The following is a 27,812-nucleotide window of genomic DNA, read 5'->3' on the forward strand; positions in this document are numbered from 1 at the left end:
TCATTACTATAATTAATAAGAATATATATATATATATTTTTACTATAATTCAATTTAACACGAATATTAAAAAATTTTCGTCCAAAAAAAATAGCAGAAAAAGTATTATATTTGAAAGAATAAATTTTAAACGAAAGCAGTGTTCTAACCGGAGGGGATTGGACCCCTCCCTGTCCCTGTCCCTGTCCCATCACACACATAATGGGTGCCTATCTATAAAGCACTCACTGTTCTAACATGTTTAAATAAACAAATGGATTTAAGATCTATTGCGAGCTCTGGTAGCTCGACACTAACTTCTAAACCCTTTACCCACTAACCTAATCCTCCCCTTTCCCATTACCACCAAACTTCCCACAACTACCAAAAGAAAAAAAAGGCCACAACTACCTCTACTTCGATTTTGCACCAAAGTTCCATCCATTAATCGCATACATATATATATATATATATATATATTCTTGATCCTTTAAATCAATACATCAGACAGATTGAGCAGAAGCCGAGGTTGAAGAAAGATGTCTGAATCAGCAAACTCGAAGCTTCACATAGCAATGTACCCATGGGTAGCCATGGGCCACATCAACCCCTTCATCCTCCTGGCCAATGAGCTCGCGAAACGTGGCAACCCTGTCTCCATCCTCATCCCCAAGAAAGCCCTCCATCAGCTCGGCCACGTGTCCCTCTACCCCGACCTCGTCAAATTCCACGTCATCTCCATCCCCCAAGTCCCCGGCCTCCCCCCGGGGGCCGAGACCGCCTCCGACATCGACATCACCGCCAAGAACCCGCTCGCCATAGCCTTCGACGCCACCGCCGCCCAAGTCGCCGCCATCCTCGCCGGAATCCGCCCCGACATTGTCTTCTACGACTTCGCCGATTGGATCCCCGACTTGGGCCGCGAAATCGGGTTCAAGACCGTCTGCTACAACGTCATCTCCGCGTCGGTGATGTCGATCGGAATCGTCCCCGCCAGACATTTCCCGAAAGACCGCCGCCTGACGGAGGAGGAGCTCCGGCAGCCGCCGGAAGGGTATCCCTCCTCCACGGTGGTGCTCCGCGGCCAGGAGGCCCTGACTCTGTCCTTCATCTCCACGGACTACGGCGCCACCACTTTCGACGTCCGCATCGCCGCCGCGATGCGCGGCTGCGACGCCATCGGCATCCGCACCTGCCGCGAGCTGGAGGGCCCGATGTGCGATTACCTCTCGGCCCAGTACAACAAGCCCGTTATCCTAACCGGGCCGTACCTGCCGGAAAGCCCGAAAGAGCCATTGGAGGAGAAATTTAACAATTGGCTAAACAAATTCCGACCAAAATCGGTAGTCTACTGCGCGTTCGGTAGCCAAATGATCTTAAAAAAGGACCAATTCCAGGAGCTCGTCCTCGGATTCGAGATGACAGGGCTGCCATTCTTCATCGCCCTGTCGAAGCCCGAGGGGGCCGACTCCATGGAAGAAGCTCTTCCGGAGGGGTTCTCGGGAAGGGTGGGGGGGAGGGGGGTGGTCGAGGGGGGGTGGGTGCAGCAGACGCAGATCCTGAGGCACCCGTCGGTGGGGTGCTTCGTGAGCCATTGCGGGTTCGGGTCGATGTGGGAGTCGGTGCTGAGCGAGAGCCAGATCGTGGTGGTGCCGCGGCTGGCGGATCAGATTCTGAACGCGCGGCTGCTGGCGGCGGAGCTGAAGGTGGCGGTGGAGGTGGAGCGCGGCGATATGGGGTGGTTCTCGAAGGAGGATCTGAGCAGGGCGATCAAGAGTGTGATGGATGAGGGGAGTGAGGTGGGGAAAATGGTGAAGGAGAATCATGGAAAGTGGAGGGAGAGGTTGCGCAGGGATGGGTTCATGGATAATTACATCGACGGCTTTATCCAGGAGTTGCAGAAGCTTTAGGGTTCATTACATTTTTGTGATGCAAGGGATTTGATGACATTGTTGTACCTTGTAATTTGGTATAAAGGGCAGAGGATGTATAGACAAAGAACTATGTTTCGGATACCTTATCAACAGAGGATACGATTCGATAAATTTAATTTGATAGTGTATTTTGTGAAAAATAATTACTTTTAGTTGAAATTTGGAATTTGTTATTTTGTTCATTATGTCGTTTCTAATAGATATATACAAGGAGCGGTTAGGGTGTAAATCAAAAATATCAGCATTTGTAATATATACTGTCAGTTTATGTGCTATATCAGTGTTTTTGGTTCATAATTACAAATGTGTTGTATAACAGTACATGCTGTGATTGTATTGTATAAGAATATAACATATGTTGTTAGTTAGTGTTGTTAGTTCATATGCAATATTTGTATTATATAAATCTAGACGATGTGTTTCCGATACTACCGTATGCTGCATAGTATCGTCAACACAGCGCTGAAATCCGTGTACTGTCTTACAACACACTGTGTGCTTTCAACACTACAGTGCTGAAAATTTCAGCACGTAGACGCCGTCATATATATAATATATATTTATATATAATTCAATAAAAATAAAGAATTAAGAAAAGAAAAAGTGTAATAGAATATCTTTGGGCCTTCCCCTTATCTTTATTTGTTTGTGTTGGGCTAAATTTCCTTTCTTTTTGTTGTACAATATAGTTCTAGCATTTGGTCCAATCTTCTTTAGTGGCTTTGGTAGTTTGTTAGATTAGATAGTTTATTAGATTAGTTTCTCTTCTTGTGGTTCTGTTGGAGTTATATATACGCTGAAATGACGTTTTTGGTTAATCACTACAAATTTGAAGAAATTTATTTTGGAATTAATTTTTTAATCAAAATTTACCAAATTTTTATTATTTATCAAAAAAAAAATTCCTTTAAAAAATATCAAAAATCAAATATTTATTTATTTATTTTTTATTTTCATATCATATTAAAAATTAATTTGACATTAAAAATATTAAATTAATACCTATTTAAATCACATTATACAATTATTCAAATTCTAAATTTTTACTACTCAAATTTCAAATGTCAAATCTCAAATCCAAAACTTTAAACAAACACACCCTTCTTCAATATCTCCTCACATATAACATTTAAAAAATAATAAAACTTAATTCCCAACATCACAATACCTGTTTGATTTTGCGTTCTCCTCGTCCAAATATATGTTTACAGTATTATATAGTATATTAAATTATTATATGATGTCAAAAAATGCATGATATATTGTAATATTCATTGTTCAGCCTCTAATAGTCACATTTATTTTTTAGATCAATGTATTTAATATTAAAAATATTTTTATATTTATACAATATTTTATATATATATAAATATAATTTTATTAGTATCGTAAAGACATTAATAGAAATATTTTTATTTTTTATTTTTTAATTTGTACTATATTTTGATATAATAGTTACTATTCAAATATCAACAAAAAAAATAAAATAATAAATGAGGTACTTCAAGTCAGACGGAAACAGTACTCTTTCCGTCCCAAAACTATACTATGAGTTGTGTTTGGCACGAAATTTAAAGAATATTAATATTATATTGGTAGTGGGTAAAAAATACAAATAAAAAACTTTTTTACCTTTGTGAGTGTATTAGTGTAAAAAATAGTGGCAATTGTGTAATAATAATTAAAAAATAAAAATAATTTTATAGTGATATGATTATTTATGAAAATTAGACTGTTATTCTAAAATGGATAAAAATGATAAACAAAACGACTTTAACGTGATAGAGAGAGTATTATGTATTGTTATTAATGCGTCCTACTTGTTTTTTTTTTTTTTTTTTTAACGCATATTCTGACGGTTACAGTAGTTGGTTGAATTTGAAAACTCCGAGAAACAACAGTCAAAATCTAAATTAAATAAAAAGCTGATGCACTTCATCTCTTCCAACCGCTGCAGGTTAAAGACTCAACCAGCATTCGCCGTTTGACCGCTAAATCAGACACAATATTTATCTATATATCTTGTTGCTGTCACCTAATCCAAACAAATAATAATAATAATAATAATAATAATAATAATAATAATAATAATAATAATAATAATAATAATAATATAGTGATATCATTAATCTATTTATTAAACAATGATTTTTATATTTTTAAAAAATAATTTTCTTAATTGATTCCCATACTGTGATCGATTGCTTGTCCCAATAGAATTAGTCACCACTGCTCACTCGCTTGTCGTCTTGTCGGTTTATCTGATTAAAATTAATGAGGTGTTAATTAAGGGCTGATCCTCCATCGTCATCACCACCAGGCACCATGGTTGTAAGTGGTGTGATCTTATTGGCCACTGGTCCTGTCAAATTAATTTGAAATTTATCTGTCTGGGTTCCTTCGCTCCACGTCTCTTGAACCATTTTCAGACACTCACCGATTTGATCCCACTTGGCACTGCCCACTCCATCGCCCAATCTAATCGAACCTTTAATTTAATTTCATCTTTTCTACCTATATATATGTATGTATGGGTTATATTTAATTGTACATATTTGATTTAATAAATTAAGTGATGTCGAGTGGTGTGGATTATTTTCTTGCCAACAACTATGGGTCGTCTTCTTGTTGATGACACTTTCGGGCCTGGGAAGCTTCTGGATGAGGTCTGGTTTTTTGAGAATTTGCTCGACACAAGACCTAGGAGCAATAATAATTTCTCCAGAAGTATGTCGGATCCTGGCACCTCATCGTCTTCAACCTTGGATGATCACCACAATAATGGCAAATCCTTCGAAGAAACCTACGAATCGATAATCAGGAAGAATATTCCTGTTAAAGATCAATCCCGACTGTCCAGGGCTGAAATTGCAGACAAATTACCTCGTACCCCATCGCTCCCAGCATCTCTGATCCGAGACGAAGAGGATGAAGACGATGAAGAGAGAGAGTTTTCCATGGGAGAGTTGATCAGACAAGCTTCACTCAACAATTCAGAAACCCATAATCGAAGAGTTAATAAGGTGACTGACTTATTGTCCGAACGAACCAAAACCCTTTTTTTGAATTCTGAATTCTTATGCTAATTAATTATTTTCTGGTCGACATTTTCGCAGAATTGTAGCTTGTCGAGAAGGAATCGGGAAGATCAGCTATGCCCCATGAATCGAATTGAGACACAGAAGAGCTTAAACGCCATAGAATTTTTGAAATTTCATGGTGCAGAAGATTTGGACAAAGGAAACCCTGGTCGGCCATTGTTGCACCGTAGCGAATCAGCTCTGCCTAATTGGGCTGCAGAGAAGATGTCCAGAGAAGACATGAAAGCACAGCTCAAGTTTTGGGCAAGAGCTGTGGCAACGAATCTTCGATTCCAAGAATGCTGATTATATACATACAAACATATATACATATGTATGTATGTTAATGTATGTAATTCTAATTTCTATGATCTCTCTCCTGGTTCGTAGATATTGATGATGATCGATGTAATAACTAGATCTCTGGTACGTACTCATCGAACATGTCTTTTGTGGGATTGATCATTTCTCATGTGAATAATTATTATCCAAAATGGTGCTTTTTGTTTTGTTATCTATTGTGGGAATGAGTGGATAAGGTTTTCTGGAATTGGCTAAAAGAGCAAACTGGGAAATTGATTACTTGAAAGGGGATTTGGACGCAAATACAAGTTCCATTGATGATTGCATTTATTATTATTATTTTTTTTTTTTAATTTTATTGACGATGATTGCATTGTTGTGGTCGATGGATTTGGCATCTCCACTGTTACATATATAGTATGTTGTACTATAATTCTATAAAACTAAAAAAATAAAATAAAAAAATAAAAAATCAATATCTACGTGATTTCCGGTTCTATTTTATGTGGATAAACATTAAAGGTGTGTTCGCTTGTGGGTTTGAGTTTTGGATTTGTATTTTTTAACAGTAAAAAAATGAATTTGAATACGTGATATAAATAGACGAAATAATTTTGTAATATAATATAAAAAAAATAATTATTTGATTGGATGTTTTTTGAGACAAAAGTATAATTTGAATAGTAAAAATCTTATGTAAAATCTTCTCAAGTTTTTATTATTCATTTTTTAAAATATCAAATCAAATAATTATTTTTTATTTTTATATTATATTAAAAATTTATTTTATATTTAAAATATACCATCAATATCTATTACATTATATCAAAAATTCAAATTCAAAAATCAAAAATCAAAAATCAAACCCACAAAAACACCCAATAAAATAGTAGTAAAATATTTTCTACCTATAGTTTGAGGATGATTATTCTCCAAAAGTGTTTTGGTGAGAAGAACTTCAAATAATTTTAGAAGTGACTTGAAATCTTAAGTAAAAAGGCGACTTTGAGAATTTCGAGTCCTTATTATATATGCACTTGAAACATACGAGATTATTTTGGATATCCTTGGTTAATAACAATAAGGGTGTGTTCGATTGGTGGATTCAAATTAATATTTACAGTATAATTACTGTGCAAATTTAAAAATCAAAATCAAAATTCTACTAACTTACAGGGTAGGCTGAAGATAGTTGTGGAGATTCTCTGCAAAGCAATCCGTCAAGTCTATTCAAGTGATTGAAGATACACGCTGGTGGTAGGTGAAGTAATATATACACAACATCGGTGCTTGACATTTCGATTGTAAATTTGCAGGAGCTTAACACCGGCGTGCCGGCGGTGATAACAAAAAAATCCTACCAAAAGAATGACACTTATGAACTTATTGATATTACAACTTTCTTTTAATGTAATAATATATATTAGATATTATTGAATTCTAAGTAAAAGTACTTCAAATCGGTTCTTATAGTTTCAATGAACTATGAGAACACATTAAGATATTATTTAAAAAATATTAGGAAGAATCCCATGCAATTGTAAGAACACATTAAGATAATATTTAAAAATAGGCTAAATTGTACAAAACTCACATGTGATTTGATGAAATTGCACCAAATCCCCTATATTTCTAAAACTGCGTCAAATTCTCTCGTGGTTTCATAAACTCTGCGTCTAATCCCTCGGCGGTTCTTATTTAACGATATTTGACCTAAATGCGCTTAAACTGCGAATAAATTTTAAAATCTCAATTTCAAAACCCCTAAAATTACAAATATATTCATTTTTCTTATATTTAGCCTAAAAAAATAATAAATATACTAAAAAATAATTATTTTTCTCCGGTTTTAAAATTTTATATTTACTGTTTTTTAGGCTAAATATAAGAAAAATAAATATATTTGTAAGTTTAGGGGTTTAGAAAATGAGATTCTAAAATTTATTTGCAGTTTGGACGCATTTAAGTCAAATACCGTTAAATAAGGACCGCCGAGGGGGTTAGATGCAGAGTTTATAAAAGCACGAGGGAGTTAACACAATTTTAAAAGTACGGGGGTTTGACGCAATTTCGTTAAACCACAAATCTATTTTGTGCAATTTAGCCCTTAAAAATATTAGAAAAGATTCGGTACTGAATACTCCTTTCGTCCGCCTCTAATAATCACATTTATATTTTACTTCATTGTATTTAACATTAAAAATACTTTTATATTTGTATAATTTTTTGTACAAATGTCAGATATTTTTTGCAATTTTTTCTTAATTTGTACTATATTTTAATATAATAATTAATATTTAAACACGACAAAAGTAAATGAGAGCTTAGAGTCGGACGGAAGTAGTATTATTTTTCAGCATTAGTCTTCCAACCACTAACAATCGCTACCATTTTCTTCTCTATTATTTCTACCACCTACAAGACCTACACTGTTGCGGCCGCCACCACCGCCGCCGGCAGCGGCGGCGGCGGCAACTCTATCATAAGCTACAACCAATATCATCTACTACAACCAAGAGCTTATCATAAGCTACAGCCAATACCCAATAGTTGAAATTTGAACAGCACGGCCGTAACAATATTATGTATTTATTTAAACAGTAATTTTAATATAATGTTTCATAGGATGAAACAAATTATATTTATAAAAAAGAATTATAAAATAATAAAAGATAAAACTAAATTATAATTAAATGTTACCCTAATTTTAAATTTCTTAATTATGCATGCTTATTTTATTCTTATAAACCAGTTACATATATTGCACGAAAATGAATTAATTCATAAAAATAAATATCCCCTAAAGAAATCTATTTCCACTATTTAGAAAGTTCTTGAAAAATCACAACTTTTGCAACCTTCCAGAACTTGTACATTACGCACCAACATTTGTACCTTCTGTGGATATCATCTTTTCCGATTTCTGCGATTACTGAACAGAACAGAACAGAACAGACACCAAACATCACCGGTAAGGATTGATCAGCCATAGCTAAATGTTGCAAGCCCATCGGCACCTTTCACCCTTCTCCTCCACCAATGGCATCTTCCCCTCACTTTCTCCTCTCCCCTCGTCCCTTTCCCTCTGCTTCCCATCCAGAAACCCTAATCGCTGCTATGCCCGGAAAACATGGACTGCCCTAATCGCCGACGAATCCATTACCGCTGAAGAGCCGCCGCCGGCGAAGGATGGGCCAATCGAACTCTTCCCCACAACTTCCCCGATTTTCGCCACTTCCGACGAACCGACGCCAATCCAAACCGCCACCAGCGTGCTCCTCACCGGCGCCATCACCGTCTTCCTCTTCCGCTCCCTCCGCCGCCGCGCCAAGATTGTCAAAGAAAAGGTACTGCTAATTTATTTATTCTACCTGCCCCGATTTTATTTATTTATTTATTTTTGTAAGAATATTTAGGATTTGTGCATTTCCTGTTATTGCCAAATCTCCAATGACCTGCACCAGAAATTCCGATCATCCGGCGACAAGAAATCGCTGGTGGACGAAGCAATGGCGACCTTGAAATCACTATCTCCATCTGCAGACAATGCCAAGTCTCCACCTTCGCCGGTTCAGGCATTTCTCGGCGCGTTAGGCGCCGCCGCGATCGCGCTTATCCTCTACAAATTCACCATCACCATTGAATCTTCTCTCAATCGCCAGACAATTTCAGATAGCTACTCCGTACGTTGTCGTTGTTGTACTAATTTGTTTCAGATTCTAATTTCTAATTTGCAAAAATCATGATGCTTTAGATTCTATTTTCTCTGCACATTCTGTTTTCTTCTTCTTCTTCTTCTTCAGGTCCGCCAAATAACAATTACCATAAGGTAACTCTGTGTTCTTGCAGACTTGCAGTACAATCACACTTACTCCATCAATCCATACTAATTCGAGCTATCATTAACTTATCGAACAGGACAATCATCAACGGGCTATGCTATCTTGCAACCTTCGTTTTCGGGGCTAATTCTCTTGGCTTGTTTCTCTACTCTGGTCAGCTCGCCTTCAAGTCTTTAATTGAAAATCCTAACGACAATAGCCGAGCGCCGTCTAATCCACCGGCCGATGTGGCCGATGATCAAAGTTCAGAAGATATTCAATAATGGAGGACTTGAATGTGAGTAAGATTCGATCCGTTTTGTTGTACATGTTCGTCGATTATGGATATAAACTTAGCATTAAAGTTCGTAAATTTTAGCATTCGATGTCGACGATCTTGATGTCTTCGTGAATTTCGATTTGTTATTTGACTACTTAAACATTTTACCGATCGCTAAAGGAAATATATCTACAAAAAGAGCGATTTTTCGACCATCAGCGTCGCGGACCAATCGATGCCCCGTTCGGGCTGCGATCCTCCGCACGATCTGCAACTGTCTCGACGTGCTTTGTCCGCGATTTGTACTCGGGATACGGTTCAGAATTCCTGTCGAGATACTGCAGCAGGAGCACAGTGATCAGAGATGCGACGAACATCGGTATGGGGCCGAAGATCCAAAGTAGCAAACTGATCGCAAAGTAGAGCGACCTGAGGCCGACGACCCAGAAATTACTTCCCCGTACGACGGCAGTCTCGACGACGGCGACAGGCATCTCGCAATTGGGCATGCTTATAAGGAAATTCGCGTGGACAAAGCAGCGCGCGGTCTGAACAAAGCAAGCGAACGCGACCATGAAGCAAGCAAGAATCCCGATATATTTGATGAACACGACGGTCGCAGTCGTGTTCCCGTAAATTCTCCTCGAAATGTAGTCGTTGCTGTACGAGCTGCCGATCCACGCCCCGATCAGCGAGCTGAGCGCGAGGCAGATCGAGGCGAGGGAAGTAGCGGCGGATAAATTGCCGCCGACGACGCCGACGGCGAGAGCCCTCTCCTTAGCCTCGAGCTGCGGCAGATCATCGAATCTGAGCCGTTGGATGAGTGTATGTAATAATAATGGTGAATGAATCGAATCGAATCTCGAACTAACTGACCTGAAGAATTCTTTCGACCCAGGCTCTTCGGCTGTAATTTTCGAAGCCGATGACAGTGGTTTCGGGGAGATTGATGCATCTGTGGAGATGAAACATGTGATATCCGAACAGGAGAAGCAATCCGCTGGGGACTAATACGAAGTCCAGGTGCTCTTCCTTCCATGTGAGGCCCCCCATTGATCTTGATTCGACCAGATTAAGAAAATTGAAGTTGGATTATTATGACCATGTCTGGGCTGCTGTGGTTGGGAATCTTTAACATAGAACTTAAGTAATCCGTGGTGGGTAGGGTAGGTTGGGATTTAGTTACTTAATCAAAGGTTAAAGATTAAAGAATGAGGGATTAGGTAAAGGAAGATGGCTGCGGATATATATATATATATATCTATATAGCAAAATTACTAGTAATCCACTTATATTTGTTTGTTTGGGAGTTTGGATTATGAATTAGAATTTGAATAGTAAAAATTTTAAATTTAAATTGTTATATAAATAGGTATTGATGTGATGTTTTGAACGTAAAATTAATTTTTAATATAATATAAAAAATAAAAAATAAGTATTTGATTTGATATTTTTGAGGAAAAAAAATTTGATGAATAATGAGATTTTGGCAAAATCTTACAAACAAACACACCCTTATTAAGTAGTTTGAAAATTTTACTTTCATTCTTTCTCATTATTTAGAAATTGTATAAAAAATTCATGTGTTTTAAAGAATATTGTATATAACTTTTTTTTTTTTTTATGCAATATTTTATAAAATACATGTAATATCAGGTGGCTTTTAAATTACCCAGTGAAAAATAATGCAGACTTTTTAAATTACAAGTGTAAAATATATATACTTCTTCCTTCCGTTTCAATATAATAGTCTTGTTTACTACTTTTGTCCGTCTCAAAACAATAGTCTCATTTCTATAAATAACCATGTCACCGTAAAATTATCTCTAATTTTTTATTATTATTACACAGTTAACACTATTTTTTACGCTAATAATTTTCTATGCAAGATTTTTTTTTTTTAAAAAAGGAAACATTGATAATGTGGAAAGTACCTAAACTAAGAGTAGATAATAATTAAAAAACAACCGCCTTCTGAGACAAATCAAAAACTGATCCGAAATTGGGATCAAACATTAGGAATGACTTTCATCCATCAACCGTGACTAATATTATTTTAGTGTAATACTTTGGAAGAAAAAAACACAGTACTGCATTTTTATTAAAAAAATGTACAATATTAATTTTAGTTTGAAATCATAAATAAATACATTTCAACTATCAGTATTTTATTAAATTGATTGAATGTCTTTTTGTAATTTTTTTGAAGATTAGCTGAATATTATATATTATGAAAATAAATAATATTTCTTCCGTCGTCGATATCCTTATAATTGGACATTAATTTTAATTTTAATTTTAATGAATAAAAATAGTTATTTTTTTATAATTGAAAAAGTACAAAATTAGATTTTTTTTATTAAAAAAGAAAAGGAAATATTTTTTATGACTATGAAAGTACAATTAATGAGAAAAATGTGAAAATTGATATTCTTTTTAAAGAAAAAATGCCAACAAAAGGCACTGGTTGTATTATATCTTATTATGTAGTTTTAAAATTTTTCTGTAAATATTATTCTATTTTCTCTTATAAAATACCACATATATTTGCTGACTATTTTGTATTTGAAATTGAGCTCAAATCTAATTCAAGTAAGAATTTATAAAAGAAGAAAAAAAGACAGTGAAATTCTTTAATTGTAAAAATAAACAATGTATATTTGTTGACGAAAGTGATAATTTCATACAAAAAAATGAAAAAATAAAAAGAGTGTAGTTTTTTTTTTTTTTTTTTTTTTTTTTTTCAAATAGAAAATTCAACTTTTTATTTTATACTATTTTCAATAAAATACATTATTTTATCTTAAAAAATGTGAAATTAAAATATTATTTAAATTAAAATTCGAATTAACACCTCAATTTCAAATCAAAACTAAACAAATTCACGGTGACTATAAAATCTAGACAGAAAATAATGCAAAAACCAACTAATCCTGACCAATTTAATTACTTCTTCAATAAGATCACTTCATTATCAAGCTTTAAGTTAAAAATAATTAATCTATATATAATTTATGTTTATTTACTTGTAATTTTTATTTTTTATTTTTTTTTATTATTTTTTTAATGACGTGGTAATCCGCAGTCGCTATCCGAAAGTGCGCATCGGGTAAACCCTCGACCGAACCTAATACTCTGCAAATCAGGTCCAACATAAAAGTCACACTGGCAAATGACCCGAAACATCTGAGGTTTAAACAAAAAAATAATAGGAAAAACAATAAATAGAAGAGGTTAACAAAAATAATAACAACTTGTATGCTTTAATTTTATATTAATGGCTACTTCAAATCAACGTACGACTTTGACAGGCGCATGCATGCTTGCGATTCTTTCCTACTCCCCAAAACTTTAATTTAATTTAATTTAATTAATTAATTAAAAAAATGCTTACTACAACTTTAGTTTGGTTGTAATAACATTGGCAATTGGTTTATAGTAAAGAAAAAATGACAAAAAAGTTCTTATTAGATTGTAATATAAAAGTAATGATATTTGTTTAATATATAAAAAATTATAAAAGTAATATATTAGATAATCAATACAATTATTAAATTAAAAAATTGTATCATTTGTTTGGACAAACAAAAATAAAAAATAGTATCGTTTGTATAAAACAAATGGAATATAAGAAATGGTTAGAGTGTTAGATTGGCATACTTTGGTATGGTAAATGGTGAACGAAATGCCATCAGTTCGAACACTATCTAAGCTTCTTGGTCGAACCTGTCACACATGACTTATCAAATATAACTTGTTTGATTTATTTGATTTGTAGGTTATTACACTTACTCAAAAATTTGCCTAATACACAATATTAAAAAAAATAATAATTAAAAATAAAATAAAAACACATCTATACAACGATCAGACTCAAGTCGAAAATTCAACGCAAAATATATTACAAGTAAATTATACAAGAAACGATCGATACAATCATGTTCACCTTAAAGCAACCATTCGTTTAGTTCACCACTTATAGTTATGCAACTTAGTCGTATTTCTATCGACATTTACGAGCATCCCGACCAAGGCTGCCGAGCAAACAAACATCGGTATCGGCCCAAATATCCACAGCACCATACACACCGCCAAGTAGAGCGACCGCAGGCCGGCGTTCCAAAAATTGCTCCCGCTAATAATCTCCTTCACCACGCACCCCACCGGAATGTCGTTGTCCGGCATGCTGATCAGAAAAATCGCGTGCACGAACCGCCTCGCCGTTTGAACAAAACACGCAAAAGCCACCAAAAAGCACGCGAGGATCGACACATACTTGATGTAGATCACAGACGCCGCCGTGCTACCGTATATATAATTACTACTAAAAATGCGCGTGTCCGAGCTCCCCGCCCACGCCCCGAGCAACGAGGTTAAGACTAGGGATATCGAAGACATGGCCGTGGCCGCGCTTATGTTGCCGCTGATCACCGACACTGCCGGCCCCCGGTCCTTAACATCGACCTGAATTTATCGCATCAAAATCAACGATAATTAACGATTCATAGATCAATATGTTTCGGAAATTAAAAAATCAAGAATGATCAAGAAAACACACAAATTTGTTGACACAATTCGATCTGATGATCTATGTTTGGGGTGGATAGGAGTGTCAATTCGTATTTTCGAGTCGTGTTCGTGTCAGGTTGAGCCATGAGGATAATTAAAAACTATCAATCCGAACACGAAATTGGACCTGAAATCCTAGACCCGAACACGGCACGAATTCTTTCAGGTGGGGTTCACGTTTACCTAAATTAGTTTCAGGTCACCCGAAACTCAAACAAAATCGATACGAAACACATCCGAAAACTTAAAAAAACTTAAATTAACCTAAAAAAATTCATTTTATTTTTATTTTTTATATTTATAATAAAAAAAATTCAAGTCAACTCAAAACACGAAACTCGAAACCTGACCTGATTTTTATATTTCGGGTTATCAGGTCAACTCGAAACACGACACGATTTTTTTTTTGTTTCGGGTTCGAGTTGACCCAATTTTTTGCAAAGTCGAAATACTCAAACCCAAATCTGAAAATTTTCAAGTCGAACAGGTTCGATTTTTCAATTTTTTCTTTTCTAAAAAAAATCAAATCAAACAACTATTTTTCAATTTTTATATTATACAAATAATTAATTTTACACTAAAAACATCGGATCAACAACTATTTATATCACATCATACAACTATTTTAATTCAAATTTTTTACAATTCAAATCCCCAAACAAACACACCCAAGTGTACATCAAAACCCTTGTAGGGTGGAGAAGCTGGATGTACAGTGCCTCTCTGGCTACAAAATCAGCTTCACAATACATTACAATGGCAAAAATTGATCGATCAGTGAATCACGTACCTGAAACATTCGTCTAGTCCAAGCCCTCTTGTTGTGATTCTCGTATCCAATTACTGTATTCTCAGGACATTTCAAGTATCTGTAGACAAGAATTAGATGATATCCAAACATGAGGATCAGCCCAGAAGGTACGAGGATGAGATCGAGGTATTGCTCATTCCATGGCCTCGCCATGGTCAATTTCGATCTGTAAGAATTAGTTGCAGGATCAGTTTAAGAACATGATCTTGGATACAGTTGAGTGATTTGGTGAAAAATTGGGATTATTAATTAATTGAATATATGTTGATTTTGGATGGAAGAATTGTTTTAATTAATTTAGGAAGAACACAGCACATGATGCTTCGTTGGGGCTTCATCATCGAATACAATAGAATAATGTCACTACTTGGCAGCTCCATTGACGATTGTGCAGTTGCATTAAATTTATAGTGTAGTGTAAGATCGATATATAATTAATTAATTGTATAGTATTAATTAGGGTTAATTTCCATTTCGTGCAACTCATGCATTTGACTTTCTTCAATTTCTGCAAATTTTTTCTGGATGAGTGTTTGATGTATATATATATTGATTCGTTGCGTGCCGTGGGAGATTGATAAAGTAAGATAAAATTTGATTAGTATTAGGGTGTCAAATGGGCTGGTTAATTAGAGTTTTCGCTTGGAAATTTGGATTTTGTGTTTTTGTTGGTTTAATATTTTGAGTGGAAAATGAAAATTTTAGTAAAATATAAGTAATAAATAATTAAAATCACATCTTTTATAATTTTATTTTTAAAGTCACTTGCATGCATATAATTGGCCCTTCAATATTTATTATTATCGTAAACAAAAAAATAATACTCCCTCTGTCCCATAGTTTGTTTTTTATACGAAGTTTTAAAAATATTAGTATTATATTAGGATATAGTAGAAATAAAAATAAAAAGACTAAACTAATATGATATAAAGTTAATGATATTTATATAATATATTGTAAATTGGAAGGGTATTTGTCATGTTAGGTAGATAGTACAATTACTAAAAAAAATAAATGAATATTTTTTTTATGTAACATACCAAAATAAAAAAAAATTTGATAGATTGTTATGGGAAGTAATAACTTAAATATACCGTTAAAAATATATTCATAAGAGAACATCAAATTTTGCTTGTGTTTTATGTAATTTTAAAAAATAAAATGGAATATAAAATACATAAAGAATATTTTATTAAAAGTTCAAATAAATTAAGGTAAATTAGACTTGAATATGAGTTTAATAAGATAAAAATTTTAATTTTAATTAAAGATGATGCAGAAGAACTTCCTTTAGTTAATTACATTTAATGGAATTGCATGGTGACATGCATGCATGCTTATTTCTTAAATATTGTTACTTGGTTTGAGTTTAGATATATTAGTTAAAAGATTTAGTTTAAATAGTATTTTAATATAATATTTTTTTTTAAAAAAAAAAATGATACTTTTTCGGTCCCAGAACTATAGTTGGGTTGTGTTTGGCACGGGATTTAAGAAATATTGATATTATATTAGTAGTGGGTAAAAAGTACGGTTAAAAGACTTTCTTACCCTTGTGAGTGTATTAGTGTAAAAAGTAGTGACAATTGTGTTATAATAATGAAAAAGTAAAAGTAGTTTTATAGTGATATGGTTATTTATGGAAATGAGACTATTGTTTTGGGATGAACGAAAATGATAAACAGGACTATTATAATGGGACGGAGGGAGTATAATTTTATTAGGAATCACGTACTTAATAGTGAAAATTTGTGTTTGAAATATAAACCAAACACACCTATTTATTTGTTTTTGTTTATTTCTCCTCTCTTTTAAAATTGTTTACTTATGTTTGATCGAAGGATTTTGAGAAATTTATACTATTCATGTAAATTTTCTTCCAAAAAATATCAACTCAAATACATAATCATTTTCTCTATTATACTAAAATCAATTTTGTATTCAAAACATCGTATCAATACTTATTTTCAGGGCCCTATAAGCATGTAATAAAATGAATTTTCAAAATAATATGATCGACAATTTTGCTGCTAACATATTAGTCATTTCAGAATTTAAAGAATCCCAATTTTTTTGGATAAAAAATATTAAATATAACATCAGAATCATTATCAAAATCAGCAATATAATCATCAATGTCAATATTTTCAATTTTATTATTATTAACATTATCAGCAATATCAACACTTTCAACATCAACATCATCACCAACATAATCATCAATAAAATTCTTATTATTTTCAATATTCAAATTATTTTCGATATTCAAATTATTTTCGACATTCAACTTTGGTTTTCTTATAATAAATTTATTAAATGCTCCACTCTGAGATTGAATTAGTTCATTAATTCTTTTTTTCTTTTTGCGTTTTTCATATCCCGACTCATAATTTTTTTTTTGAGGTATAATTTATTATATTATTTGTAAATTGTAAAAAATAAGGAGTAATAAAACCTGGATTGAAATCCTCTCCAGCAGTGTTGGACAGAGCGCAGCTGGGGCCGAATGTGTCGCCTTTCCTGCAATTCATAAACCATAATCCAACAATTTATAAAAAAAAAAAAAAAAATTGAATTGAAAAAACAATAAAATTACTATAATAGAATTAATTGATGAGAGAATTAAAATTATTAAATTAATTCATACCAGAAAAAAAAAAAAAAAAAAAAAAGGCATGGTGTGTCGCATGTCTGTCTGTCTATGTCGTTGTTGAACCGAATGAGAAAAGAAGATGGAGGGGGATTGTCTGTCTATCTATGTCGTTGAATCGATGGAGAAAAGAAGAAAGAGACAGAGATGATTGTCTATCTGTCTATGTCGCTGAACCGAGGGAGAGAAGAAGAAGATAGAAGATGATTGTCTATCACTCTGTCTATGTCCCTGAACCAAGGGAGAAAAGAAGAAAAAGAATGAGGGAATTGTGAACCTTGCTGGTTGGAGGGGAAAAAGTGAGAAGAGACCAAGGGATTGTGAAGGCGACCATTGAATTTGGGATTAGGGTTTAAAAAATAATTTTAGAATTATAATTAACTTAGATAATTATGCAGAAGAAAAAATATAATTTAAAATCTAAAATTTAATTTTGAAATTTAATATATCTAATAATAATATATTAATATTTCAAAATATAGGTCATTTCTTAAAATTGGGCCTGAACGATCTTCCACTATGCTCCTATTAATAGCTGCCCCTGTTTGTTTATATTACATTATGTCACTATTCCAGTTTAAATTTGGTACTATTCAAATTTTAACCCAAAATTAAACCCCAAACAAACATAATTTTCTTATTGTCAATAAAAAAAAAAATGTATTATTCTTGTTCATGTTATAAGTATATATTTATTTTTTGTATATAATTTAATAAATATTTTATTGTAATAATAGTTTGTGATAGTTTTGTATTTAAAGATAATTTTACCCTATAATATGTAAAATTATTGTAAAAGTATTAATGTGAATAAATATAAATGTTAGGGTATTTGTAATATATAGTGAGTCTATACTTTGAAAAAAATAGATACATTCGACATAGAGCTCTAATCGGAAATATAAATTGTATGTTGTTTGGACAACAAATATATACATACCGTATTGACAGGGGAAGTACTTATTTTTCAAACAAAACATCGCATTCTATTATTTCACTTAAAAATATTAAAAAAAAAAATTGGTGTATTTGTTTCGCATTTAAAAAAAAAAAATACTCCCTCCGTCCCAGAAGTAAGTATTCATTTGCTTTTTGCACGTAGTTTTAGAAATATTAATATTATATTGAGATATAGTAGGAATAAAGTAAAAATGACTAAAATAACCTTATTAGTACGTGTGATATAAACGTAATGACATTTGTGTAATATATTGTAAGTTGTAAGGGTATTTGTAATGTTAGGTAGATAGTACAGTTACTACAAAAGGAAATGAATACTTTTTTATGGGACGGACTAAAATAGAAAAATAGATACTTTGTTATGGGACGGAGAGAGTAGTAAAATTTTGAATTGAGTTTGGGAATTGAATTGTGGATTTGCAATAGTAAAATATTGAATTGAAAAAATTATGTTGTTGCGAAAATTTTAAAAACAAAAATGCATAGAACGTGGAGAAGAAGACACAAATTTATTGACCTAGTTTGATTTTTTTTAAAAAAAATACATTTGGCAGCAACTAAACCAAGTAATTTTACTAGTATTTTTTTGTATATATTAGAAAAATATATCAACTGCATATAGATGTCAAAATTGAAGACCTAGGCAAACTCTACGACGAACGGAGGTCGAGAAAATGGATGTACAGTAATCGTCCAGGTTCCATCATGAGTTTTACATCGCAACAATCTTCTAGTTAAATTCAAACTCTCTTCGTTTTTGTTCTCCATCTTCAACTAGTAATTGCAACGACGTCAAGCCTCTTTCTATACTTATCGAGGCCAATTGGAATTAAACATGACCTCAATTTGTCTAAAGATATCACTTTAGTGAACATGTCTGTTGGATTTTTCCCTAATTCCTCTTGAACTTCAAAATCTCTATTTCCAATAGCTCACGAAGGTAATGAAACCTTTGCTCAATATTTTCATTTTTGCATAAAATATATGATTCTTTTTTAAGTGAATTGTATTCTAACTGTCACTATAAAACTACTATTTTTTTATATTCTCTCCCAAAATTATTGTTTTTGGATGCTTTCCCAACTTAAATATGAAATTCTACAGTCAAATCATTTTACTGCTAGATTACGTTACTTTTATTTGTCTTTTATTGTCGACAAAATAACTATATTTTGTAGTTTCGAAGTCAATGATAGTGTTGTTCTTCCACAAATGAACACATATTCTGATATATTTTTATCATAGCCGCTTCTTGTTAAGTCTGCATTCACAAATCAAACTAACTAGAGCTCTCTTATCTCGAATATTAATGTCTTATCTACAATGTCTTATAGATATCTATGTACCTGTATTGTACAAACTATGGTATACATCAGAATTTTTATTGTGGATGCATATAGAACACTCCTTGTATTTATATAGTGGATGCATATAGAACACTCCTCGTATAAATACATTCAAACACCTTCTTTGGTGATTTTTTATTTGAAAACTTAAAGTGACTTACCAAGAGTGTGTTTAGGAATTTTGCATCCTCGATGTTGAACTCCTTCAAAATTTCATCTACATATTCATTTTGTAAAGGACTCAACTTTCCACAATTTTAATCTCAAGTTGTTGGCATGCCAAAAATTTATTTCGGCTCTCCAAGATCTTTCATCAAGAATCTTTCTGTCAATTGTTGTTTTAGCTTTGCAATCTATATAGTAACATGTCATCCACATATAATAAAAGTATTATATATGAGCCGTCAAACCTTTTATATTATCAGCAGTAGTCGTCAAACCTGACTCACAACACTATCTATTGGATCTTCTCACTGCTATCAGTGAGTTTGGATCAACTTTTGTCGTGATCTTAGAACTTTCAGTAACAAGGGTACGTAGCTTAACCTCGATATCAACAGTACTTTGAGTATTCTTAGTTTGGTTTCTCAGGCTCGTGTTAAAAATATTCAACTCAATAATTTTCGAATTCTTTTTGTCCTTGTCATTCGACCTATTTTTATAGGTGACATGCTCATCAAAATAACATCTCTAGAATGTATGATCTTGAAATTAGCTTTATCGTAATATTGATATCCAATTTATTCACTCATGTCTCTTCCGGAATCTTATTATTATTTAACGGTTTTGTTGAACCTCTATTTATTAGAAATATTGACTTATTTAATTGTATTAGCCCAAAATACTTTTAGTAAATCACATTTCAATGGCATGCATTTAGTTCTTTTATTCAATGTCGGATTTATTCTTTCCGCCACCCTATTGTGTTAATAAGTTGTGTGGGTTTTTGAATGGGAATATAGTTTGAAGATATAATTAATGGGAAAAGTACATGTCATTATTAATTATTGGAAACTAAATGGCAGCTTTGACTGCATTGCATACTCCTCCACTCATCATTCGACATTTTCCAACGTTAAAACTACTTGAGAAATTCTTTCTTTATTCACATGATTGATTTATTGGACCGCATAACAACAACAACAATAACGTACAGTGCCTACAGTTCCATGTCCCTCCAGTTTTTTACAATTTCTTTTCTTTTGTGCAACAGACAACTGTCTGGAGCCTTGTGCTTCATTCATGTGAAGGTCACGGATCCGCGTCACGTGACCATCCCCCGCGCTACCCATTTAGGCAAATGTTAATTATTCTTCTTACCATATTTAATGGAGATTATTACTTATTAAATAGCTCTGAGAATGAAAATGAAGAATTTAATTTAAGTTGAACAGCTAAATTTATCGTAACGAAATTAAATTAAGCATTTACAGACTGGAAAATGCAAAACTATTGTGGTCTCTAAAAGATTCCCCACTTTTCCACCAAGTCTTCTCCTCTGCCAGCTCATCATCCTCGGCTCGGCTCAGAACCCGACTCCAGCCGCGCCGACCCCGAGCGGCGCCCCCCGGTGCGGCTCCAGCTTCCTCATCGAATTCTTCCAACAACAAGAGTCAGGGAGTGGCATCAGCTTGGCCGCCGCCGACCTCATCGGCTCCGACTTACACCTCGTCAGCACGAAGGGTTCGTACCCCACGGCGTTCACCAGTTTCTGCTCAATCATGGTGGCCATCGACGAGCACGACGACCGTGGCGGCTGCTGATCTAAAGGATTTGCTTTGGAGTCGATGCTGAGCCTTCTATTGGACGCTGGGTCGTTATCGCCGCCGCCGGGGGGATTGGTGGCTTTGGCGGATTTGCGCGGCCTCTCCGGCAGCCAGCGGATGAAATCGGTGGTGCAGACCCAGGTTTCCTTTGAGACCTCCATGGATAGCTTTGGCTCGCACATCATTAACAGCAAGCACTCTGGCAGTACTGGATTTCCCCCCTTTTCTTTCTGGACAGCAATTTGCTGTTCATCGCTGCTTGCAATGTCGGGATTCTCTGAAAATTCGACTTCTGCTTCTTCTTCTTCTTCTTTACAAGGATTTACATCTTCTGCTTCTTCATCTTCGTCTCCTCCATTATCAGGCGTTTCTGGAAGAGGTTTTAACCGGTTTTCTTCTTCCTCATTGTTTACAGAGATGGTGGAGTCGTCGTTCTCTTCACTGTCTGTTTGATCTTCTTCTTGTGTTGCTTCGTTTTCTCTGTCCATCACAGCAGCTACACATGGCGGTGATGGGACTTGATTGCTGTCAATAATCTCTTCTTCTTCTTCTTCAGACAGAGGGGAATGATGAATTGGGGCATCTTCGACGTGGTGGTTGTCTTGAATGAGGCAATCTTGATAGGGTTCTTCTACAGCATTTTCTTGGTCAAGCAGAGCTTCAAAAGATGACATATTAGACTCCACCTCTTCTTCTTCTTCTGCTTCTTCTTCTTCTTCTTCTAACAATGTCTTGTTGTCCTCATCGTCTTCCACAGCATTTGGTTCCTGCAACTCTTCTTGAACGACGATTTCCTCTTCCAATTGTAAACTAGGCTCTGCAGCTGCAGCATCGACTTCTTCAAAACACTCTTCTTCTTGTTCATGTTCTACATTAACAGACGACTCATTACCGTCTTCCTCTGCAACTACTTCTTCCCCATTCTTCCCCTTATTCTCTTCTTCTTCCTTTTCTGCAAAATGGCCATTGCCGTCGTTCTCGGCGCGGGCATCCCAGCTGAACCTGTTGGCAAGGGCCGCCATTTTCATTGGATCAGATCTGCACCTCATGAGCAAGAGCGCGTTCTTGGGAGGTATGCAGATGCTCACTCTTGCCGCCGCCGCCGCTTCCTCGGCGGCGCCGCCGCCTCTCTCGTCGACGGTCTTCCCCTTTACTTTAATCCTGTCGTCCTCGATCTCAATATCTTCGAACACATGCCTTCTGGAGCTCCTCCTCCTCCTCATCGACATCCTTTCTTCCTCCTCCTCGTCTCCGCCGCCGACCACAAGCTCAATCTCCCTCCTCCTCCCTCCTTCCCCGTCGTTCACCGACACCAACCACCTCGCAAACACAGCCCCACACCCATTCTCGCTGCCCGATCCGCTCTGCTGCTGCTGTTTCTCGCACTTGTCGTCTTCCTTCTCCCGCGTCGAGAAACAAGAGCTTTTGCTGCAGGGGAGCAAGCAGCTGAATTCAGCCCCAAATCCACGCAAAGCCTCGCAAATCGACACCGGCAAATGCACCCATCTCTGATTCCGGTGCTGCTGCAGACACTCCTGCGGCGGCGGAGGCGGAGGCGGCGGCGGGGGTTGCTGATACTGATACTGATACTGCGCTCCGCCATTGGAGGACCTCTGCTTCTCTTCCTCCCCACCCTGTTCAATCTTCCTGAAACTCACTTCCCCACTCCGCCTCCTCGACAAACTCCGATTCTGCTGCTGCTGCTGCTGTTTCGCCTTCTTCTTCGTCTTCACCCGCACTTGCCCGATGCAGGTGACCTTAGGGGAAGACGGCTCCGGATTTTCAAAACCGCAACCTCTCTTCCTCCCAGTAGTAGTGCTAAAAAACGGCGACGCTTGGCCTCCCTTGAGGCTGCCATTAGTGCGGAGGCGGCGGCTCAGGGAAGACGACAGGGAAACCGGACCGGAGTCGCGGGCGGCCCGGCCGGGGCTGAGAATGGACTTACTGAGCTTCATAGATGAGGAAGACGAGAGACGAGAAGAGAAACAGATGAAGAGCTCGCTAGTCGCAGCAGCAGAAGCGGAAGCAGTTGCAGAGGCATTAGCAGTGGCGGTGGTGCTGGCAGTAGTGCGAAAATGGGGTCTGTCCATGTCCATTTGTGCTTGTCCTTGAAATCGAGAGCCAATGCTGTTTTTACTGCTAGCTCATTGTGCGGATTGATGGGAGAGAAAGAAAGGAATGGTGAAACTGGTTGGGAAATGGCGATGGGGAATGACGATGAAGATGACGATGATGAGGATAGGATAAAGCTAGGGTTTGTTTTGGGGATGGCGATGTGCTGTTTCGTCAGTTTCTTAAACAACTGGCGAATTAAATTAATTAATCCTGGGTTAATTGTGGATAGTGAAATGACGTTTGTGCCCTCCTTACTGTGGGGTGTAGTGTAGGATAGTGTAACAGAATTCGCACTCTAATAATTCCTTCTGAATAACAAACCATAAATTATGTGCGTAAAAAGTACGTGTCAGTACGTACGTTTGACCGGAAACAAGTGCCGTATTAGGGATGTTCGCCTTCTGTCGCGTTATTTTATTTTTTTAATTTTCAATAAAATTATTATTGTAATTTCTATTTATTTAATATTTGTAACTAGCAGCTTGTTTGGATGTGTTTCAACATTTGGATTATTTTAATCTCAATTATTTGTCGAGTCTGGATATAGTAGTAGTATTATCTGTTGATAGTAATAATTTATGTACACACAAATTCTCATTTTGTTGAGATTATTTATGAATAAATTTGTAAGGTTTTTTATATATTTATATTGACGGGGCTGCTGTGCAGACAATATATTGCAGCATCATCGGTGTGCTGTCAAATAGCACGCGATATTACTACGGCAGCACGTTATCTACATTGTCTTATACAATACAATCAATACTTAATTTCATCACTATATATTGTTATATAATACACTTGTAATTATGAATCAATAATACAAATACAATATATGAACTGATAACACATACTATAATCTTATACGAATACTAGTTGATTTCAGTACACCACACTGTTATACAGCACACTATAATTATGAAACAACAATACCTATTATTATTATTATTATTATTATTATTATTATTATTATTATATACAACATGTACGATGTATAATAAGACTATGTGTTGTTTGTATATATTACGGCTGAATTTTTCAATTCAGCCCCCTAAAAGTTCCATTTATATATTAACATGTGAGGATTTTGCATTGAGTACATAAACTTAACATTTTTAACATAATTACTAATTTGACAGTTTGGCTAGGAATGGATATTTAGAAATGTGGAAGTGTTACTTGAAAGTTTAGCCTATTGATTAATGCTGATTAAAATTGTGTTACATTTTATTTTATATTTTTTTTTTTATGACATGGGAATCTGCAGTCGCTACCCAAAAATGCGTATTTGGTAAACCTCCTACCGAATCTAATATCCTACAATCCAAGCCCGACGATATTTCATAAGTGTGCTATATAAATCTATCTTATATATTGATCAAATATGGTATTTATTGTATAGATTATTGTTATACACAATAAATTTATTTGTTATTTTATGTGCTTCCCGTACTTTATAAATTTTTTTTTTATTATTATTTTGATTTGTTCTACATATTTTATAATATTTTTAAAATATAAAATAATTAACTAAACTTTATTTAATTACATCAAATTGAGAATTAATTAGAATAAATTGATTTACGAAGATAGTATTAATTAGAATAAATTGAGAATTAACTAAATTTTATTTTATTGCATCACTCAAATAAAAAAATAAAAATATATTTATCTCATTTTTTTAAGTTTTATTATCAGTCATTAATTATCTCATAACCTGTCATTCCTGCACTTTTCAGCTTTCTTCTATTTGCCTTCTTCTTGATTGTGTTATCCTTTTATCGATATGTTCTCGAATTCAATTATTATCTACTCAAATATTACCATAATCTTCAATTTCAACTCTCTTTCATAATCTCATTACATCAATTTTTTTGTTGAACTTTATGATGAACATAATTTTGGATTGTGTTGTAAATTTTATTTTATTTTATTTTATTTTTTAGTTAATTGATATTTGATTATTATAAACATTCTATGTTTTTTTTTTTTTTTTATGATTTTGTTTCCGAAGATTGATAATTACGTTGATTTTAAATTTAATTATTATATTAAATGGTTCTATCATTCAATATAACTTGATTTGATTGAACTAGAAATAATAGTTTCAAATTAACACATTACCAATCAAATTAATCAATTTGACATGTGTAATTAGTTGTTTGATTTTATTTATTTATTATTTTGTTATGAATATTGTAAAATGATTAAATCTTAAAAGTCATATATATATATATATAATCAGTTCTAATTGTTCTAATTTCCTGCCGAAATCTAAGCAGAGATATAATTAGTAAATAACTATGAATATAGTAAAAATAATTATTATTTATTACAAATAATTACAAATTAATATTAAAATAACTAATTAATTTAATTAATCTTAAAATATGATAAATATAAAGTTTAAAATACGATTAAAGTGTATATTTATTTATAAAAAATTAATTATGCGGAACAAATGAAAAAAATATAAATATATTATGTGAGACAGATAATATTATTTTGATTAGAGGTAAATACATTTAAATTTACATCATATTATCATATTCTTCGTCACCTTGTCTCATCTTACATTGGTTCTCATCTTTTTATTTAATTTATATTTTATAAGGTTTTTTATTATCATTTTTCTTTATAGTGGAAACTTCAATTGCTGCTCTTCGAGTGTGTTTTGAGTAAATATTCGATTAAATCTAATAATTTGCAAATTAAATATAACAAAACAAATCTTACCAAACGAAATATATATCACTGATTTTGTTATTTATTATGTGCGAGTGCAAGTCAATATTTTATATTAAAATATTGAATAAAAATGAACTTTTTCGACCACACCTGAATTTTCTCTTTTATCTAACGAGGTAAAAAATTTTAGTTAATTTCTATAATGAAATTGTAGCAAAAACTAGTAAATTTGGCGATGGAATTCTCAGCCCTTTTTTTTTTTTTTTTTACGCTCCTCTACTTCCTTTCATACAACATAATATATATGCATTATGTGTATATATGTGTTTGTTTAATGGTTTAGATTTTGAGTTGGGATTTGAATATAAGATTTGAATTAAATAATTGTATAATGTGATATAAATAGTTATTGATATGGTATTTTGAATATAAAAATAATTTTTAGTATAATATAAAAAATAAAAAATAGGTATTTGATTTTATGTTCTTTCTACAATTTTTTCCCAAACGTACTTGACTTTGATACTCAATTGTCCGCTTTGAGCTGAGCCCGTCCGAATTTGTTTTTTAGCTGAGCCTGCTCGGATTTATTTTTTGATATTTTCCAAAAGGCCTTGTACTAGTAGAATTGACTATGACTTATAAGGTTTGAAATTTTCTTTACAATTTTCAATATGGAACTTCGGTTTGCACCCTAACAATTATTTTTATATTTCATACACAATTATCTATACCTCATATAAAAAAATATATATACTCCCTTCGTCCAGCTAGAAAGTATACATGTTTCTATTTTGGGACGTCCAATTACAAAGTAACCATTTCATTAAATACCCTATTTTTTCCACAAATACCCCTACTTTACATCACATCATTACTTTTATACCAAAAAAGTAAGGACAAAAATGTCATTTCACTACTTTTATCTACCCACTGTAATTAAAATACTATTATTCCTTATCTATCCACTTTTATCAGTTATACATGCATGATTCGTCTAATTTAATAGTTAACGAACTAAAAAAAAAACAGTGATTACAAATTTTCATATCATAAAAAAAAATAAAAAAATCCAACTTTTACATTTATATAGAGTTTTTTTTAAAAGAATTTTTAAATAATAAAAAAATAGTATTTAATGTGATTTTTTTAAGATTTGAAATTGTAAGAGTGATATGCGATCATCACTAATTTGTGGTGATGAGAAAATTCTATTATATAGCCAAGATTACAACGTAAAGTATGGAAAATATCGAACATAATTACAGCAGATTGCGAAAAATAAGGAATACAATATATTCATGATTACAACAGATTGCGAAAAATAAAGAATAATATATTTTCAACTATTTCCTTTAATAGAAATGATCGTATTTTTCTTATTTTTCTTTTTTTCCTAAATGAATATCAGTAAATTAAAAGTTCTTATGTCCATCTTGTATATAATCATTTTTTTAATTAAGAAATATTTCATATATAATAAGTAATCTATAAGAATATGTTAACTTAA

The 27,812-nt window shown here is 33.7% G+C and overlaps 6 protein-coding genes across 9 annotated transcripts; 3 read left to right on the plus strand and 3 right to left on the minus strand.

Annotated features, from left to right (window-relative positions):
* The first annotated feature begins 293 nt into the window (after nucleotides 1-293).
* Nucleotides 294-2,190, plus strand: LOC127247046 (anthocyanidin 3-O-glucoside 2'''-O-xylosyltransferase-like). Its single transcript, XM_051268732.1, has one exon. It carries the CDS (start codon nucleotides 519-521, stop codon nucleotides 1,887-1,889), a length of 1,371 nt encoding a protein of 456 aa, XP_051124689.1. The 5' UTR covers nucleotides 294-518; the 3' UTR covers nucleotides 1,890-2,190.
* A 2,204-nt stretch (nucleotides 2,191-4,394) lies between these two features.
* Nucleotides 4,395-5,480, plus strand: LOC127247765 (uncharacterized). The gene is made up of 2 exons (XM_051269770.1): nucleotides 4,395-4,936; nucleotides 5,030-5,480. Exons 1-2 carry the CDS (start codon nucleotides 4,526-4,528, stop codon nucleotides 5,297-5,299), a joined length of 681 nt encoding a protein of 226 aa, XP_051125727.1. The 5' UTR covers nucleotides 4,395-4,525; the 3' UTR covers nucleotides 5,300-5,480.
* A 2,646-nt stretch (nucleotides 5,481-8,126) lies between these two features.
* LOC127247067 (uncharacterized) lies at nucleotides 8,127-9,581 on the plus strand. Of its 3 annotated transcripts, none has more exons than XM_051268763.1 (4): nucleotides 8,127-8,643; nucleotides 8,713-8,979; nucleotides 9,051-9,125; nucleotides 9,215-9,581. In XM_051268763.1, the coding sequence occupies exons 1-4, from the start codon at nucleotides 8,293-8,295 to the stop codon at nucleotides 9,263-9,265; spliced, it is 744 nt and encodes a 247-aa protein (XP_051124720.1). In that variant the 5' UTR covers nucleotides 8,127-8,292; the 3' UTR covers nucleotides 9,266-9,581. The 3 variants fall into 3 exon arrangements, with proteins under 3 accessions (XP_051124720.1, XP_051124718.1, XP_051124719.1); XM_051268761.1 differs by having other exon boundaries at nucleotides 8,137-8,643; nucleotides 9,100-9,125; XM_051268762.1 differs by having other exon boundaries at nucleotides 8,145-8,643; nucleotides 8,761-8,979; nucleotides 9,100-9,125.
* Nucleotides 9,582-9,612: 31 nt separating this feature from the next.
* Nucleotides 9,613-9,972, minus strand: LOC127247373 (uncharacterized). Its single transcript, XM_051269203.1, has one exon. The coding sequence runs from the start codon at nucleotides 9,970-9,972 to the stop codon at nucleotides 9,613-9,615; it is 360 nt and encodes a 119-aa protein (XP_051125160.1).
* Nucleotides 9,973-13,280: 3,308 nt separating this feature from the next.
* Nucleotides 13,281-15,135, minus strand: LOC127247915 (uncharacterized). Of its 2 annotated transcripts, XM_051270001.1 has the most exons (3): nucleotides 14,757-15,135; nucleotides 14,635-14,670; nucleotides 13,281-13,861 (listed from the first exon to the last, which is right to left on the minus strand). In XM_051270001.1, exons 1-3 carry the CDS (start codon nucleotides 14,928-14,930, stop codon nucleotides 13,367-13,369), a joined length of 705 nt encoding a protein of 234 aa, XP_051125958.1. In that variant the 5' UTR covers nucleotides 14,931-15,135; the 3' UTR covers nucleotides 13,281-13,366. The 2 variants fall into 2 exon arrangements, with proteins under 2 accessions (XP_051125958.1, XP_051125959.1); XM_051270002.1 differs by lacking the exon at nucleotides 14,635-14,670.
* A 5,960-nt stretch (nucleotides 15,136-21,095) lies between these two features.
* On the minus strand, nucleotides 21,096-23,742 carry LOC127247741 (uncharacterized). The gene has a single exon (XM_051269725.1). It carries the CDS (start codon nucleotides 23,593-23,595, stop codon nucleotides 21,259-21,261), a length of 2,337 nt encoding a protein of 778 aa, XP_051125682.1. The 5' UTR covers nucleotides 23,596-23,742; the 3' UTR covers nucleotides 21,096-21,258.
* Nucleotides 23,743-27,812: the final 4,070 nt, after the last annotated feature.

This window comes from Andrographis paniculata, unplaced genomic scaffold (assembly GCF_009805555.1).
Source record: "Andrographis paniculata isolate CXL003 unplaced genomic scaffold, ASM980555v1 Contig32END, whole genome shotgun sequence".
Lineage (NCBI taxonomy): Eukaryota > Viridiplantae > Streptophyta > Magnoliopsida > Lamiales > Acanthaceae > Andrographis > Andrographis paniculata.